At 52.3% G+C, this 18,458-nt stretch overlaps 1 protein-coding gene across 2 annotated transcripts in view; it reads left to right on the top strand.

Moving 5' to 3' along the window:
- The window catches only part of LOC147095676 (zinc-binding protein A33-like), a 43,969-nt gene that overhangs the window by 13,754 nt on the left and 11,757 nt on the right, over positions 1–18,458 (top strand). The window contains exons 2-6 of one of the 2 annotated variants that reach the window (XM_085974720.1): positions 12,461–12,556; positions 12,637–12,870; positions 15,363–15,385; positions 15,495–15,579; positions 15,612–15,702. In XM_085974720.1, coding sequence (XP_085830846.1) covers positions 12,461–12,556; positions 12,637–12,870; positions 15,363–15,385; positions 15,495–15,579; positions 15,612–15,702 — 529 coding nt within the window. Of the gene's footprint in view, positions 1–12,460; positions 12,557–12,636; positions 12,871–15,362; positions 15,386–15,475; positions 15,703–18,458 lie in introns of both variants that reach the window. The other variant, XM_085974719.1, reaches the window with a different exon arrangement.

An 18,458-nucleotide genomic window follows, 5' to 3' on the forward strand; every position in this document is an offset into this window, starting at 1 on the left:
GTCTGTCTGTTCTTTATACATTTGAATGTTATAGAGCGTACCGACGCACGCGTCACGTCAAAAGAAAGCTTACGATTACGGACTGGTCATAGGCGTATTTACGTTTCGGCCGGACAAAAATCGCGCCCGCGGTATCCAAAAAACGTTCAACATTCCGCTCATTAGCATCTCATTAGCGACCGTGTGACATCGAGGTCGACCAATCGTACGGCGGGTTCCTGGCGCATGCCATCCTACAGTTGAGTGTTGAGTGACTTGATGATTGACCAATCCTACGCTTCCGTGACCTGATGGTGCGTGTGTGGGTGGGCCTTATCGTTCTGAACCGAGGTGAGTGGCCGCCATCTTGATTTTTCACGATTTTTTCCCCACACTTTCTGTGTGTTAGGGAACTAAGGTAAATATTTGAATTATGTGTTAGGGAATTAAATAACAATTTATTTGAGTTTTAAATTGTGTTCAGCAACAGGAGGAAATGAAGTGATCCCCTGCCCTTCGCCTGGAGGCTCGCCTACTTTGACGGCCGTTTCGAGCGGCCGTGCCGGCGCCGGGTGCGGCCTAGCAGCCCGGGAGGCCTGGGCCTTGAGTTGCGGGCCGTACCGGGAGCCGCCGCGCACAAAACTTCCCCGCGGCGTCAACAGCCCCGCCCCAGAGCCGGACCCATAGTCACCAGGTCACTCTGTTCCCCGCTCGGCTCGGGCGGGGGGGCGGGGCTCTCGGGAGTGTTGATCTCGGGCGGGGCTTGGACAGCGGGAAGGGTTACCCCGGCAATGGGGCCCGCTGCGGCTCTCCGGCGGGGCTTGGAGAGCGGGAAGGGTTACCCCGGCAACGGGCCCCGCTGCGGCTTTCGGGCAGGGCTTGGCGAGCGGGAAGGGTTACCCCGGCAACGGGGCCAGCCGGCCGTCTTGAAACCAGCTCGGGAGGCGCGTCAACCGCAGCTAAGGTTAATTAATTGCTCTCTCTCTTCACCCCCACAGTCGCTCTCTCTCTTCCCCCCCCCAGTCGCTCTCTCTCTTCCCCTCCCAGTCGCTCTCTCTCTTCCACCCCCAGTCGCTCTCTCTCTTCCCCCCCCCAGTCGCTCTCTCTCTTCCCCCCACAGTCGCTCTCTCTCTTCCCCCCCCAGTCGCTCTCTCTCTTCCCCCCCCCGTCGCTCTCTCCCCCCCCAGTCGCTCTCTCTTCCCCCCCCAGTCGCGCTCTCTCTTCCCCCCAGTCGCTCTCTCTCTTCCCCCCCGTCGCTCTCTCTATTCCCCCCCGTCGCTCTCTCTATTCCCCCCCCAGTCGCTCTCTCTCTTCCCCCCCAAGTCGCTCTCTCTCTTCCCCCCCCCAGTCGCTCTCTCTTCCCCCCCCAGTCGCGCTCCCTCTTCCCCCCCAAGTCGCGCTCTCTCTTCCCCCCCCAGTCGCGCTCTCTCTTCCACCCCAGTCGCGCTCTCTCTTCCCCCCCCAGTCGCGCTCTCTCTTCCCCCCCAGTCGCGCTCTCTCTTCCCCCCCCAGTCGCTCTCTCTCTTCCCCCCAGTCGCTCTCTCTCTTCCCCCCAGTCGCTCTCTCTCTTCCCCCCAGTCGCTCTCTCTCTTCACCCCCCGTCGCTCTCTCTCTTCCCCCCCACTCGCTCTCTCTCTTCCCCCCCCACTCGCTCTCTCTCTTCCCCCCCACTTGCTCTCTCTCTTCCCCCCCACTCGCGGGGAGTGTGAGGGAGAGGGGGGGGAGTGTGAGGGAGGGGGGGAAGTGTGAGGGAGGGGGGGGAGTGTGAGGGAGAGGGGGGAGTGTGAGGGAGGGGGGAGTGTGAGGGAGAGGTGGGGGAGTGTGAGGGAGAGGGGGGAGGGAGTTCTCTTCCCCCCCCACAAGTCGCTCTCTACCCCCCGTCGCTCTCTCTTCCCCCCCCAGTCGCTCTCTTCCCCCCCAGTGGCTCTCTCTTCCCCCCCAGTGGCTCTCTCTTCCCCCCCCAGTCGCTCTCTCTCTCCCCCCCTGTCGCTCTCTCTCTTCCCCCCCAGTCGCTCTCTCTTCCCCCCCAGTCGCTCTCTCTTCCCCCCCAGTCGCTCTCTCTTCCCCCCCCAGTCGCTCTCTCTTCCCCCCCAGCCGCGCTCTCTCTTCCCCCCCAGCTGCTCTCTCTCTTCCACCCGTCGCTCTCTCTCTTCCCCCCCAGTCGCGCTCTCTCTTCCCCCCCAGTCGCGCTCTCTCTTCCCCCCCAGTCGCGCTCTCTCTTCCCCCCAAGTCGCTCTCTCTCTTCCCCTCCAGTCGCTCTCTCTCTTTCTCCCCCAGTCGCTCTCTCTCTTCCCCCCAGTCGCTCTCTCTTCCCCCCCAGTCGCTCTCTCTCTTCCCCCCCAGTCGCTCTCTCTCTTCCCCCCCAGTCGCTCTCTTCCCCCCCCGTCGCTCTCTCTCTTCCCCCCCCAGTCGCTCTCTCTTTTCCCCCCCCAGTCGCTCTCTCTTCCCCCCCGTCGCTCTCTCTCTTCCCCCCCCAGTCGCTCTCTCTCTTCCCCCCCAGTCGCTCTCTCTCTTTCCCCCCCCAGTCGCTCTCTCTCTTCCCCCCCAGTCGCTCTCTCTCTTCCCCCCCAGTCGCTCTGTCTCTTCCCCCCCCGTCGCTGTCTCTCTACCCCCCCGTCGCTCTCTCTCTACCCCCCCGTCGCTCTCTCTCTACCCCCCACAGTCGCTCTCTCTCTTCCCCCCAGTCGCTCTCTCTCTTCCCCCCCCAGTCGCTCTCTCTCTTCCCCCCCAGTCGCTCTCTCTCTTCCCCCCCCAGTCGCTCTCTCTCTTCCCCCCAGTCGCTCTCTCTCTTGCCCCCAGTCCGCTCTCTCTCCTCCCCCCCGTCGCTCTCTCTCTTTCCCCCCAGTCGCTCTCTCTCTTCCCCCCCCCGTCGCTCTCTCTCTTTCCCCCCTTAGTCGCTCTCTCACTTCCCCCCCCAGTCGCTCGCTCTCTTCCCCCCCCGTCGCTCTCTCTATTCCCCCCCAGTCGCTCTCTCTCTTCCCCCCCCAGTCGCGCTCTCTCTTCCCCCCCCCAGTCGCGCTCTCTCTTCCCCCCCCAGTCGCTCTCTCTCTTCCCCCCCCTCGCGCTCTCTCTTCCCCCCCCAGTCGCGCTCTCTCTTCCCCCCCAGTCGCGCTCTCTCTTCCACCCCCAGTCGCGCTCTCTCTTCCCCCCCGCAGTCGCGCTCTCTCTTGCCCCCCCAGTCGCGCTCTCTCTTCCCCCCTCCAGTCGCGCTCTCTCTTCCCCCCCCAGTCGCGCTCTCTCTTCCCCCCCCAGTCGCGCTCTCTCTTCCCCCCCCAGTCGCGCTCTCTCTTCCCCCCCCAGTCGCGCTCTCTCTTCCCCCCCCAGTCGCGCTCTCTCTTCCCCCCCCAGTCGCGCTCTCTCTTCCCCCCCCAGTCGCGCTCTCTCTTCCCCCCCCAGTTGCGCTCTCTCTTCCCCCCCCCGCCAGTCGCGCTCTCTCTTCCCCCCCCAGTCGCGCTCTCTCTTCCCCCCCCGCAGTCGCTCTCTCTCTTCCCCCCCCAGTCGCTCTCTCTCTTCACCCCCCCGTCGCTCTCTCTCTTCCCCCCCACAGTCGCTCTCTCTCTTCCCCCCCCCAGTCGCTCTCTCTTCCCCTCCCAGTCGCGCTCTCTCTTCCCCCCCCAGTCGCTCTCTCTCTTCCCCCCCCAGTCGCTCTCTCTCTACCCCCCACAGTCGCTCTTTCTCTTCCCCCCCAGTCGCTCTCTCTCTTCCCCCCCGTCGCTCTCTCTCTTCCCCCCCCCGTCGCTCTCTCTATTGCCCCCCCGTCGCTCTCTCTATTCCGCCCCCAGTCGCTCTCTCTCTTCCCCCCCCAGTCGCTCTCTCTCTTCCCCCCCCAGTCGCTCTCTCTTCCCCCCCAGTGGCGCTCCCTCTTCCCCCCCCAGTCACGCTCTCTCTTCCCCCCCCCCAGTCGCGCTCTCTCTTCCACCCCAGTCGCGCTCTCTCTTCCACCCCAGTCGCGCTCTCTCTTCCCCCCCAGTCGCGCTCTCTCTTCCCCCCCCAGTCGCTCTCTCTCTTCCCCCCAGTCGCTCTCTCTCTTCACCCCCCATCGCTCTCTCTCTTCCCCCCCACTCGCTCTCTCTCTTCCCCCCCCACTCGCTCTCTCTCTTCCCCCCCACTCGCGGGGAGTGTGAGGGAGAGGGGGGGCGGGGAGTGTGAGGGAGGGGGGGGAGTGTGAGGGAGAGGGGGGGGAGTGTGAGGGAGAGGGGGGAGGGAGTTCTCTTCCCCCCCCCCCCAGTCGCTCTCTCTCCCCCCCACAGTCGCTCTCTCCTCCCCCCAGTCGCTCTCTCCCCCCCCGTCGCTCTCTCTTCCCCCCCAGTCGCTCTCTTCCCCCCCAGTCGCTCTCTCTTCCCCCCCAGTCGCTCTCTTCCCCCAGTCGCTCTCTTCCCCCCAGTCGCTCTCTTCCCCCCAGTCGCTCTCTTCCCCCCAGTCGCTCTCTCTTCCCCCCCAGTCGCTCTCTCTTCCCCCCCAGTCGCTCTCTCTTCCCCCCCAGTCGCTCTCTCTTCCCCCCCAGTCGCTCTCTCTTCCCCCCCAGTCGCTCTCTTCCCCCCCAGTCGCTCTCTCTTCCCCCCCAGTGGCTCTCTCTTCCCCCCCAGTCGCTCTCTCTTCCCCCCCAGTCGCTCTCTCTTCCCCCCCAGTCGCTCTCTCTTCCCCCCCAGTCGCTCTCTCTTCCCCCCCAGTCGCTCTCTCTTCCCCCCCAGTCGCGCTCTCTTCCCCCCAGTCGCTCTCTCTTCCCCCCCAGTCGCTCTCTCTTCCCCCCCCAGTCGCTCTCTCTTCCCCCCCCAGTCGCTCTCTCTTCCCCCCCAGTCGCTCTCTCTTCCCCCCCAGTCGCTCTCTCTTCCCCCCCAGTCGCTCTCTCTTCCCCCCCAGTCGCTCTCTCTTCCCCCCAGTCGCTCTCTCTTCCCCCCAGTCGCTCTCTCTTCCCCCCAGTCGCTCTCTCTTCCCCCCCAGTCTCTCTCTCTTCCCCCCCAGTCTCTCTCTCTTCCCCCCCAGTCGCTCTCTCTTCCCCCCAGTCGCTCTCTCTTCCCCCCCAGTCGCTCTCTCTTCCCCCCCAGTCGCTCTCTCTTCCCCTCCAGTCGCTCTCTCTTCCCCCCCAGTCGCTCTCTCTTCCCCCCCAGTCGCTCTCTCTTCCCCCCCAGTCGCTCTCTCTTCCCCACCAGTCGCTCTCTCTTCCCCCCCAGTCGCTCTCTCTTCCCCCCCAGTCGCTCTCTCTTCCCCCCCAGTCGCTCTCTCTCTTTCCCCCCCAGTCGCTCTCTCTCTTTCCCCCCAGTCGCTCTCTTCCCCCCACTCGCTCTCTCTCTTCCCCCCCACTCGCTCTCTCTCTTCCCCCCCACTCGCGGGGAGTGTGATGGAGAGGGGGGGGCAGTGGGGGGGAGTGTGAGGGAGAGGGGGGGAGTGTGAGGGAGGGGGGGGTAGTGTGAGGGAGAGGGGGGGAGTGTGAGAGAGAGGGGGGGAGTGTGAGGGAGAGGGGGGGAGTGTGAGGGAGAGGGGGGAGGGAGTTCTCTTCCCCCCCAGTCGCTCTCTCTTCCCCCCCAGTCGCTCTCTCTTCCCCCCCAGTCGCTCTCTCTTCCCCCCCAGTCGCTCTCTCTTCCCCCCCAGTCGCTCTCTCTTCCCCCCCAGTCGCTCTCTCTTCCCCCCCAGTCGCTCTCCCCCCCCAGTCGCTCTCCCCCCCCAGTCGCTCTCTCTTCCCCCCCAGTCGCTCTCTCTTCCCCCCCCAGTCGCTCTCTCTTCCCCCCCAGTCGCTCTCTCTTCCCCCCCAGTCGCTCTCTCTTCCCCCCCCAGTCGCTCTCTCTTCCCCCCCAGTCGCTCTCTCTTCCCCCCCCAGTCGCTCTCTCTTCCCCCCAGTCGCTCTCTCTTCCCCCCAGTCGCTCTCTCTTCCCCCCCAGTCGCTCTCTCTTCCCCCCCCCAGTCGCTCTCTCTTCCCCCCCCAGTCGCTCTCTCTTCCCCCCCCCAGTCGCTCTCTCTTCCCCCCCAGTCGCTCTCTCTTCCCCCCAGTCGCTCTCTCTTCCCCCCCAGTCGCTCTCTCTTCCCCCCCAGTCGCTCTCTCTTCCCCCCAGTCGCTCTCTCCCCCCCCAGTCGCTCTCTCTTCCCCCCCAGTCGCTCTCTCTTCCCCCCCCCAGTCGCTCTCTCTTCACCCCCAGTCGCTCTCTCTTCCCCCCAAGTCGCTCTCTTCCCCCCCAGTCGCTCTCTCTTCCCCCCCAGTCGCTCTCTCTTCCCCCCCAGTCGCTCTCTCTTCTCCCCCAGTCGCTCTCTCTTCTCCCCCAGTCGCTCTCTTCCCCCCCAGTCGCTCTCTTCCCCCCCAGTCGCTCTCTTCCCCCCCAGTCGCTCTCTCTTCCCCCCCAGTCGCTCTCTCTTCCCCCCCGTCGCTCTCTCTTCCCCCCCAGTTGCTCTCTCTTCCCCCCCACTCGCTTTCTCTTCCCCCCAGTCGCTCTCTCTTCCCCCCAGTCGCTCTCTCTTCCCCCCAGTCGCTCTCTCTTCCCCCCAGTCGCTCTCTCTTCCCCCCCGTCGCTCTCTCTTCCCCCCCACTCGCTCTCTCTCTTCCCCCCCCACTCGCTTTCTCTCTTCCCCCCCCCACTCGCTCTCTCTCTTCCCCCCCCACTCGCTCTCTCTCTTCCCCCCTACTCGCTCTCTCTCTTCCCCCCCCACTCGCTCTCTCTCTTCCCCCCCACTCGCTCTCTTCCCCCAGTCGCTCTCTTTTCCCCCCCACTCGCTCTCTCTCTTCCCCCCCACTCGCGCGCTCTCTCACTTGCCCCCCAATTGCGCTATCTCTCTTACCCCCACTCGCTCTCTCTCTTCCCCCCCAGTCACGCTCTCTTTCCCCCCTGCCCAGCCACTCTCTCTCTCTGCCGCCCCCCCCAACCCCCCCCAGTCGCTCTCTCTCTCTCTTCCGCCCCCCCCCCCCCCCCCCAGCCGCTCTCTCTCTCTCTTCCAACAACAACATGCCCTCGAAAAAGCCTCGGCACCGCCGGGCACCCCCAGATAGTCTATCTATATATATAAAGCGGTCAATCTGTCTGTCTGTCCTTCTGTCTGTCTGTCCTCGGGTGTGCGTCTGTCCGGCTATGCACTCGAAAGTTATACCGCGTACCTGCGCGCGCGTTCCCTCCGAAGAAAGCTTACGCTTCCGGGACGCTGGTAAGCGTATTTACTTTTCGGTTCGACGAAAATTGTTCGCGCCTTATGCAAAAAACCTTCAAAATTAAACTCATTATCTGCTAGCATTGATTGACTGACGTCAAGGTTCGACCAATCCTGTGCCGTCACGATTGACCAATCCTACAGTACGGTCCCCTGATGGTTGGCCAATCGGTGTGTGTATGTGTGGGCGGGACTAATCGTTTTCATCTCGGGGATCTGGCAGCCATTGTTTCAGTGCTTGCAGCTTCCAGCTCAAACTACTTTGAAAGTTAGTATCTCTTTTAAAAATAACATAAGATTTACCAAAAACATTTTATAAGTACTTTCACTTTCATCTTTCAAGGTATTAAGTGTGTGTGTGGGCGGGACTAATCGTTTTCATCTCAGGGATCTGCCAGCCATTCTTTCACTGCTTGCAGCTCAAACTACTCTCCTTATCCAGCTTTGAAAAAGTTCGTTTCCCTTTTAAAAATAACATAAGATTTACCAAAAACGTTTTATAAGTACTTTCACTTTCATCTTTCAAGGTATTAAAAGGTAAAAATGTTGCCCGCCAGCAGATTCACAGAGGGACACAGACAGGGCCCAAAGCCTGGCACTCAATTTAAACCGCCCAGCCCAAAACAGCCCTGGCAAAGCCGGGCTGCCCCCAGCTAGTGTTTCTATGTGTCTACTCAATCTCTCCTCGTAGGACAATCCCCCCATCCCAGGAACCAGTCTGGTGAACCTTTGTTGCACTCCCTCTATGGCAAGTATATCCTCCCTTAGGTAAGGAGACCTAAACTGTAAACAACACTCCAGCTGTGGTCTCACCAGGGCCCTATATTATTGCAGTAAGACATCTTTACTCTTAAACTCAAATCCTCTTGTAATAAAGGCCAACATACCATTTGCTTTCCTAATTGCTTGCTGTACCTGCATGTTAACTTTCAGTGATTCATGTACAAGGACACCCAGGTCCCTCTGAGCACCAACTTTTCCCAATCTCTCACCATTTAAAAATACTCTGCTTTTCTATCTTTCCTACCAAAGTGGATAACTTCACATTTCTCCACATTATATTCCATTTGCCATGTCCTTGCCCACTCACTTAGCCTGTCTATATCCCCTTGAAGCCTCCTCGCATTCTCCTCACAACGTACATTCCCGCCTAGCTATGTATCATCAGCAAACTTGGATATATTACATTTGTTCCCCTCATCCAACTCATTGATGTAGATTGTGAATCGCTGAGGCCCAAGCACTGATCCTTGCGGCACCCCACTAGTTACAGCCTGCCAACCGAAAATGACCCATTTATTCCAACTCTCTGTTTTCTGTCCTTTCACCAATCCTCAATCCATACTGATATATTACCCCCAATCACATGAGCCCTAATTCTATTTAATAACCTCTTGTGTGGCACCTTATCGAACGCCTTCTGAAAATCTAAATAAACCACATCCACTGGTTCCCCCTTATCTATTCTGCTAATTGCAACCTCAAAAAACAGATTTGTCAAACACGATTTCCCTTTCATAAATCCGTGCTTAATCATATTATTATTTTCTAAATGCCCTGTTACCACATCCTTAATAATAGATTCTAGCATTTTCCTTATTTCTGATGTCAGGCTAACTGGTCTGTAGTTTCCCATTTTCTCTCCCTCCTTTCATAAATAGTGCGGTTACATTTGCTACCTTCCAATCCGTGGGAACCATTCTAGAATCTATGGAATTTTGGAAAATGACAACCAATGCATCCAGTATATCTATAGCCACCTCTTTCAAAACCCCAGGATGTAGGTCATCAGGTCCAGGGGATTTATCAGCTTGCAGTCCCATTAATTTCTCCAGTACTATTTTTTTACTAATACTAATTCCTTGCAGTACCTCATTCTCGCTAGAGCCTTGGTTCTCCACTATTTCCGGGAAGTTTTTTACGTCTTCTTCCGTGAAGACAGGCACAAAGTATTTGTTTATTTTGCTGCCATTTCCTTATTCCCCATTATAAATTCTCCTGTCTCAGCCTGTAAGGGACCCACATTTATTTTCGCTAATCTTTTCCTTTTTACATACTTATAGAAGCTTTTACAGTCTGTTTTTATGTCTCTCGCTAGTTTGCTCTCATTCTATTTTCCCTTTCTTCATCAATTTCTTGGTCCTCCTTTGCTGAATTCTAAAATCCTCCCAATCCTCAGGCCCTATTCTTTTTGGCAGCATTATAAGCCTCTTCCTTTGATCTAATACTATCTTTAACTTCTCTTGTTAGCCACGGCTAGACCACTTTTCCTGTGGGGGTTTTTGTGCCTTAAAGGAATGTATATTTGTTGTAAATGATGTATTAATTCATTAAATGCTAGCCACTGCTTGTCTACCATCATCATTTTTAATGTAGTTTCCCAATCTACTGTAGCTAACTCACTCCTCATACCTACGTAGTTTGCTTTGTTTAGATTTAAGACCCTAGTTTCAGATTTAACTGAATCACTTTCAAACTCAATATTAAATTCTACCATATTATGGTCACTCTTCCCTAAAGGCCCCTTTACTACAAGATTATTAATTAACCCTTTCTCATTGCACAATAATAGATCTAAAATAGCCTGTTCCCTAGTTGGTTCCTCAATATACTGATCTAGAAAACTAACTTGCATACATACCATGAATTTATCCTCCACACTATTACTGCAAATTTGATTTGCCCAGTCTATGTAGATTAAAGTCCCCCCTGATCACTGTATTACCCTTGTTACATGCGCCTCTAATTTCCTTTTTTTATTATTCATTCATGGGATCTGGGCGTCGCTGGCAAGGCCAGCATTTATTGCCCATCACTAATTGCGAAGGTGGTGGTGAGTCACCTTCTTGAACCGTCGATTTATACTCTGCCCTACGTTACAACTACTGCTTGGGGGCCTATAACCAACTCCCACCAATGTTTTCTGACCCTTGCTGTTTCTTAGCTCCACTCAAACTGATTCTACTTCTTCATTGTCAGAGCTAAGATCCTTTCTCTCTACTGTCTTTATCCCATCCTTCATTATCAGGGCTACCCCTCCTCCTTTTCCATTTTGCCTATCTCTTCTAAAAGTTAAGTATCCTGGACTATTTAGTTCCCAACCTTGGCCACTTTGCAGCCATGTCTCCATTATGGCTATTAGCTCAAACCTGTTCATTTCTTTCTGTGCTATTAATTCATCTATTTTGTTGCAAATGCTTTGCGCATTCAGATATAGTGCCTTTAGCTGTGACTTGTTTCACTTTTTGCCTGATGTCACCTTATTCACTGATGCCTTATTACCTTTGTTACTCTCTCTGTCCCTTCCTGACCAACTCTGCTTATTTTTACCCCAAACTCTATTCTGCGCTAGAGCCTTGAGATTTCTCTCACTGCTTTTACATTTACTTTTTCCTGAATCCTCCCCCTTATTAATTTAAAGCCCTAGTCTACTGCCCTTGTTATTCAGGACACTGGTCCCAGCCGGTTTAAGTGGAGCCTGTCGCAATGGAACAGCTCCCTCTTTCCCCGATATTGGTGCCAGTGTCCCATCAACTGAAACCCCTTCCTCCCACACCACTCTTTGAGCCTCGCATTTAAACCTCTGATCTGTTTGTCCCTATGCCAATTAGTGCATGACTCAGGTAACAATCCAGAGATTGTTACCTTTGAGGTTCTGCTTTTTAATTTGGATCCTAGCTCTTCAAACTCCCTCAGCAGAACCTCATTCCTAGTTCTACCTATGTCATTGGTTCCTACGTGGACCGCGGCAACTGGATCCTCCCCCTCCCACTCCAAGTTCTTCTCCAGCCGCGAGGAGATGTCTTTAACCCTGGCACCGGGCAGGCAACACAACCTTTGGAACTCTCGATCACGGCTGCAGAGAACAGTATCTATCCCCCTGACTATACTGTCCCCTACCACAAGTACATTCTGTTTCACTCCCCCCAGTTGAATGGCCTCCTGCACCATGGTGCCATGGTCAGCTTGCTCATCCATTCTGCAGGCTTTTCCCTCATCCACACAGGCAACAAGAACCTCATACCTGTTGGACAAGGGCAAAGACTGTGGCTCATGCAGCACTGCACCTGGGGTTCCCTTACCTGCCTGAGTTGCAGTCACACCCTCTTGTCCCTGACCACTAAACAGACCCGTACCACTACCTAACCAAAGGGATGTTACGGCCTCATGGATCACAGTGTCCAGTAACTCTCCCCATCCCTGATGCCCCAAAATGTCCTCACCTCAGACTCCAGTTCAAAAACTCTGAGCTGAAGTTCCTCAAGATGCAGGCACTTACTGCAAACGTGGTTGTCCAGGATCACAATGCCCTTCACAAACCACCACATGCTGCAGTTGCGGCACACCACCTGCACTGCCATCCCTATATGACCTTGTTTTATTTAATTAAATTTGTATTTAGGTAACTTAGTTTACAGTGTAGCTTCTTGACTACTTACTTGATCTAGATTAAGTTAAGGGTACTGAAATTAAATATCTACCTGTATCACAAAACACTACAAGTAGTGCAGACAAAAAGCAGCAACTCCGAATTCCCACTCTTTCCAAATTCCCAAATAAAACACTCTGTTCAAGTCCACTCGGTTTAATCCCGCTCTGTGCAGACCTTAATAAAGCTTCTGAAATTTCTCCTCTTGCTGTTCTTCAATTCATTTGAAAAAATAGCTGAGCAGAAACTGCTCGAGCTGCAGAAAAATATTCCATCCATTGACCTGACTGAACGGTATTGATGCTCGCTGTGAAATTGGGTTCACTGCGCTTGCGTTCAGTGAACAGAATCAAAGCTCCCGGCAAAAATATCAACTCCAAGCCCAGGCTTTTGGGAGAGGCTGAGGCCTTCAAATAAAACTTTAATGAAGGCATTTAACGATAAAAAAAGAGAAGTAAATGGAAAGATTTAATTTTGTTATTGTGAACTATGTTATTTTTAAATTTGTTTGAAAGCTAATTTTGGAAATTAGAAATTTCAGTTACTGAGGGGAAAATTGCAGCTGAACATTTTTTCAGAAAGCATTTTGAGTGAATTGCGGGGAATAAGATAACCAGCACCATGTGGGGCTTTAACATGAAGCTGTGCCAGGCCACTGTTTAGATTAACATTGAAAGTCCTACTAAAGTGTCACTAAGTGGCTGTTCAGAGTCCTGGCAGTAAGTTTGGACATTTTAAACATTGGAATTCCCACAGGAACTGTTTCTCTAGCAGTTTTCAATGGACTGTGTGACCCACATAAGTAATTTAATGCACAATATAAACACTAGTGTCTGGTTAAAAGCCTGAACAGCTGTCCCCACAGTTTGGGAATAAACAGCAGACATTGCAATGGGTTATAGTGAGATCTGATTCCATTTTTAGAACCAGCTGAAATCGGCCTTGGATTCCATGGAGGATGAAAAGAAAAGGAAAAGTGAATTAAAAGGGCAGCAGGAGGGGAAGATTTCAGAACTGGGTGTGAGTATTACTGCTGTTACCTTTAAACACTGCCACCCTTTAACAACCCGCTGCTTAAATGTTCTCTCTCACCATCTTAGCAACTCACAGGATCCCTGGAGCAAGACATCTCCGCACAATTTGCCAAAATCCATCGATATCTTGAAGCCAAAGAGAAACATTTAATCGACAAGCTGAAGAGACAAAAGGAGGAAGATCTGCGACCAATGGAGAAGAACTTGGAAAGAATTGAAGAGGAACTGACCTCACTTGAGGAGAACAGACTGAACCTTTGTGTAGACATCGAGCAGCAAGACAGTATCTCATTTCTCAAGGTGACCCTTTATAACCCAATTCCCAAGTTGTTGGTGTAAGTTTAAACTACACTTTATAATAGGGCTCAAACCCAATCACAACAATGCACAATGTGTGGTACAACAGGACAAACAGGTATCAGTCAGGATTGAGCTCCGTGTATCGAGGAGACTGTCACACACTGTCAGGACATCACACTGGCTGCAGTATAACTGGAACCAGAGTGAAGGCAACTTATTAAACCTCTTGCTGGTCCCTTTATATTTTCAGTATTAGTAAAGAGCTGAGAGGGCAGTCCACTCTTCGCTAAAACCAAACACTTCTCTGACTCTAACAACTCGACCAATATCTTTAAATAGAGGTGCACAGATTTTGGTTTCCCCGAGTTTGACTGGTGTGCAGTCGGCAGTATAACTCAGAGCTGTGTTTACAGATGTTACCGGGGTTATACATCATTACTACTGGAAATCCCTCTGTGTTTCCCGGCACCTGGTTCTGAGTGAGGGAGAGATATTGATCTTGTCCTTGCCCTATCACTCTAACCGTTGCACTGTTATTACAAGCCAAGCAGTGCATACTAACATCGGGCAATATATCATCAATTGACTCACCATCCAAATATCTGCTATAGGTTACAGAAGTTTCTTTGTTCAGGTTAAAGGTTATCTCTTAGATTTCTTCCTTTCTCACCTGTGCTTATATGAGTGACAGGCTGAGGGTCAGTCCCATGGGTACTGGCCATGAAAGCAGTGACATGTTGGGGTTCAGTCCCATGGGTGCTGATCCTGAGAGCAGTGACATGTTGGGGTTCAGTCCCATGGGTGCTAGCCCTGAGAGCAGTGACATGTTGGGCTTCAGTCTGATGTAAGCCCCCAAAGTGCGGACCAAGTGATATAAAAGGTCGACGTCACTGGCTTGTTGAAAGAAAGACAGACCACTAATTGAAGTCAAAATGGTTTACTCAGGCCTGAGGAGAGCCTTCAGATCACGTCTGAATCCAACTCCAACAAGCCTCTCGAAGTCCACACAGTTATACAAAAATTAAGGCCCTGCCCTAGAGGCGGGGATAAGCTTATTAGCATATACAGAGTTATAGCTAAATTGTAATTATAAAACCGTGACATTTCATCCTTCCAGCCGCTTACAAATCCCACATTTCGTTATCAGTTGGTCTTGTCACCTCTTGTGACCATGGGCCTCATCTTAATTACTTTACAACCATCTATTTGCCCGTGGTCAGATGGTTCGGTCTGCTAAGTGTTTTCTTAAGATAGTTCTTTTCAAAGCGGGCAATCTGCAGACTTTCTGTCTTACTCTTGGGTCACTTCTGCAAAGCAAAAACACTTTAGTTAATCCTCAGTATACTTTGAAGAATAGAACCCTGTTGTGCTTTACACTAAACAGATTCTTAAGTGCATAGGTGTCGACTCACTTGGCCGAACATACCCATCTCTCTCAATCTTTCCAGGAGTTGTTCTGGCAGTTTTAATCTCTCAGCATTTGAAGCCCCTTAATCATGTTTAAACTTAGCTGGGTTTATACAATTTTACAGACCTCTTGTTCAACTCAGAGCATGAATTAACCCATTCCCTCCACCTTGTATATTGATGTTGCAAGTGAATCCTGCTTTGTCTTGCCCTGTTATCCAATTTTTAATATCTTACTTCAAGTCCCATGGGTGCTGGCCCTGAAAGCAGTGACATGTTGGGGTTCAGTCCCATGGCTGCTGCCCCTGAGAGCAGTGACATGTTGGGGTTCAGTCCCATGGGTGCTGGCCCTGAGAGCAGTGACATGTTGCGGTTCAGTCCCATGAGTGTTGACCCTGAGAGCAGTGACATGTTGGGGTTCAGTCCCATGGATGCTAGCCCTGAGAGCAGTGACATGTTGGGGTTCAGTCACATGTGTACTGGCCCTGAGAGCAGTGACATGTTGGGGTTCAGTCCCATGGATGCTAGCCCTGAGAGCAGTGACATGTTGGGGTTCAGTCCCATGGATGCTAGCCCTGAGAGCAGTGACATGTTGGGGTTCAGTCCCATGGATGCTAGCCCTGAGAGCAGTGACATGTTGGGGTTCAGTCCCATGGGTGCTGGCCCTGAGAGCAGTGACATGTTGGGGTTCAGTCCCATGGGTGCTGGCCCTGAGAGCAGTGACATGTTGGGGTTCAGTCCCATGGGTGCTGGCCCTGAGAGCAGTGACATGTTGGGGTTCAGTCCCATGGGTACTGGCCCTGAGAGCAGTGACATGTTGGGGTTCAGTCCCATGGGTACTGGCCCTGAGAGCAGTGACATGTTGGAAAGGATCAGTGAACCTTCAAATTCTTCAGCAGCAGAGGAAACCCTGTCGAGTGTATTCCGGGGGTAACTGACGTGGTTTCACATCACTGGAGCCCGTCAGTGAAAACTCCACACAGATCCCTTCACATTTTACTAAAACCACTGATTATACATCATTAAACTGTACAATCTAAACAGTTCCTTATATTTATTAAAATGTTTCTGATTCTCTCCTGCAGGAACTGAAAAGATTGAAAGAAAGGTGAGTATCCAATCCAAACCCACACACGGGGACACTGTGACCACAGTTTGTATCCTGCAGTGAGTGACTGAATCAATCCCATTCAAACAGGTACCTGGAGAAAGGTGAGGAAGGTGAAGGTGCAGAGAGAGGTGAAGATGAAGAAGATAACAATGAAATCCGAGATTCAGAGGAAGATGAAGACAAAGAAGAAAGTGAATGCTCAGAGGAAGGCGAAGATGAAGAGACCCTGGTGCCTGCAAGTCTGAAATACACAGTGTTTCAAGGCCCGTTACTCTATGCAGTGTGGAAGGAAATGAAACAGATCATCTCTACAGGTAAGAAACTTCACAGCTTTGTGTCCACTTTCTGTAGTGTCCTGCTCTCTTCACCCTCTCCTGAAGGTGCTGCCTGTTGCTGGGTACAGATCACTGGGGCAGCAGCTCTGGGGCCTCACTCAAGGAGCCATTCCTTGAGTGCAAAGAAGGTTCACTAGATTGATTCCTGGGATGAGAGGGCTGTCCTATGATGAGAGCTTGTGTAGAATGGGCCTCTACTCTCTGGTGTTTGGAAGAATGAGAGGGATTTCATTGAAACATACAAGATTCTGAAGGGGATTGACAGGGTAGATGCTGAGAGATTGTTTCCCCTGGTTGGAGTGTCTAGAACTAGGGGGCATAGTCTCAGGATAAGGGATAGGCCATTTAATAGAGTCATAGAGTTATACAGCACAGAAAGAGGCCCTTTGGCCCATCGTGTCCGCGCCAGCCATCAAGCCCTGTCTATTCTAATCCCATTTTCCAGCACTTGGTCTGTAGCCTTGTATGCTATGGCGTTTCAACTTCCCATCTAAATGCTTCTTGAATGTTGTGAGGGTTCCTGTCTCTACCACCCTTTCAGGTAGTGAGTTCCAGATTCCAACCACCCTCTGGGTGAAAAAGTTTCTCCTCAAATCCCCTTACCTTGAAACTATGCCCCCTGGTTATTGACCCCTCTACTAAAGGGAAATGTTCCTTTCTATCTCCCCTATCTATGCTCCTCATAATTTTGTACACCTCAAAGAGGTCCCCCCCTCAGCCTTCTCTGCTCTAAGAAAAACAACCACAGCCTGTCCAGTCTCTCCATAGCTGAAGCGCTCCAGCCCAGGTAACATCCTGGTGAATCTCCTCTGCACCCTCTCCAATGCAATCACATCCTTCCTATAGTGTGGCAACCAGAACTGCACACAGTATTCCAGCTGTGGCCTAACTACCAATGTGTACAGCTCCATCATAACCTCCCTGCTCTTATATTCTATGCCTCAGCTAATGAAGGCAAGTATCCCATATGCCTTTTTAACCACCTTATCTACCTGTCCTGCTGCCTTGAGGGATCTATGTACATGCTCACCAAGGTCCCTCTGATCCTCTGTCCTTCCTAGGGTCCTACCATTCGTTGTGTATTCCCTTGCATTGTTAGTCCTCCCAAAATGCATCACCTCACACTTTTCAGGGTTAAATACCATTTGCCACTTCTCTGACCAACCCGTCTATATCGTCCTGTAGCGTGAGGCTTCCCTCCTCGCTATTTACCACCCCACCAATTTTCATGTCATCTGCGAACTTGCTGATCATACCTCCTACATTCATATCTCAATCATTAATGTACACGACAAACAGCAAGGGATCCAGCACCGATGCTTGCGGTACACCACTGAACACAAGCTTCCAGTCACAAAAACAACCTTCAACCATCACCCTCTGCTTCCTGCCACTAAGCCAATTTTGGATCCAATGTGCCAAGTTGCCCTGGATCCCATGGGCTCTTACCTTCTTGACCAGTCTCCTATGCGGGACTTTGTCAAAAGCCTTACTGAAGTCCATGTAGATCACATCAACTGCACTACCCTCATCCACACACCTAGTCACCCCCTCAAAAAATTCAATCAAATTGTCCAGACATGATCGCGCCCTGACAAAGCCATGCTGACTATCCTTGATTAATCCTTGCCTCTCCAAGTGGAGACTAATTCTGTCCTTCAGAATTTTTTCCAATAAATTCCCTACCACTGATGTTAGGCTCACTGGCCTGTAATTCCCTGGTTTATCCCTACTACCCTTCTTGAATAATGGTACTATGTTAGCTGTTCTCCAGTCCTCCGGCACCTGCCCTGTGGCCAGAGAGGTTCTGAAAATTTGGTCAGAACCCCTGCAATATCCTCCTTTGCCTCACACAGCAGCCTGGATACATCTCGTCTGGGCCTGGGGATTTATCCACTTCTAAGCCCGCTAAAACCGCTAGTACCTCCTCCCTCTCGATACTAATTTGTTCAAGAATATCACAATCCCCTTGCCTGATTTCTATGCCTACATCGTCCTTCTCCATAGTGAACACAGATGCAAAATATTCATTTAAAAGCCCACCTACATCTTCTGGCTCTACACACAGATTGCCACTTTGGTCCCTAATGGGCCCTACTCTTTCCCTGGTTATCCTCTTGCCCTTAATATACTTATAAAACACCTTAGGATTTTCCTTTATTTTGCCCGCCAGTGTTATTTCATGCCCCCTCTTTGATCTCCTAATTTCCTTTTTAAGTACCCCCCTGCACTTTCTATACTCCTCTAGGGCTTCCACTGTTTTTAGTCCTTTGTATCTGCCAAAAGCCTCCCTTTTTTTTCCTAATCCATTCTCGTATATCCCTTGACATCCAGGGTTCCCTGGGCTTGTTGGTTCCACCCTTGAACTTTATGGGAACATCTTGCCATTGTACTCTCTCTATTTCCTTCCTGAAAGACTCCCACTGCTCTGATGTGGATTTTCCTACAAATAGCTGATCCCAGTCCACTTTGGCCAGATCCTGCCTTATCATATTAACATCGGCCTTCCCCCAATTTAGAACCTTTATTTCTGGTCCATCTTTGTCCTTTTCCATGACTACCTTAAATCTCACCGAATTATGGTCACTGTTACCAAAATGCTCTCCTACTAACACTTCTACCACTTGCCCGGTTACATTCCCTAGAATTAGGTCCAGTACCGCCCCCTCTCTTGTAAGACTTTCTACATGCTGGCTCAAAAAGCTCTCCTGGATGCACTTTAAGAATTCCGCACC

The sequence above is a fragment of the Somniosus microcephalus genome, unplaced genomic scaffold, assembly GCF_052327205.1.
Source record: "Somniosus microcephalus isolate GS21.2 unplaced genomic scaffold, FLI_Smic_1.0 unresolved_chr1, whole genome shotgun sequence".
NCBI lineage: Eukaryota > Metazoa > Chordata > Chondrichthyes > Squaliformes > Somniosidae > Somniosus > Somniosus microcephalus.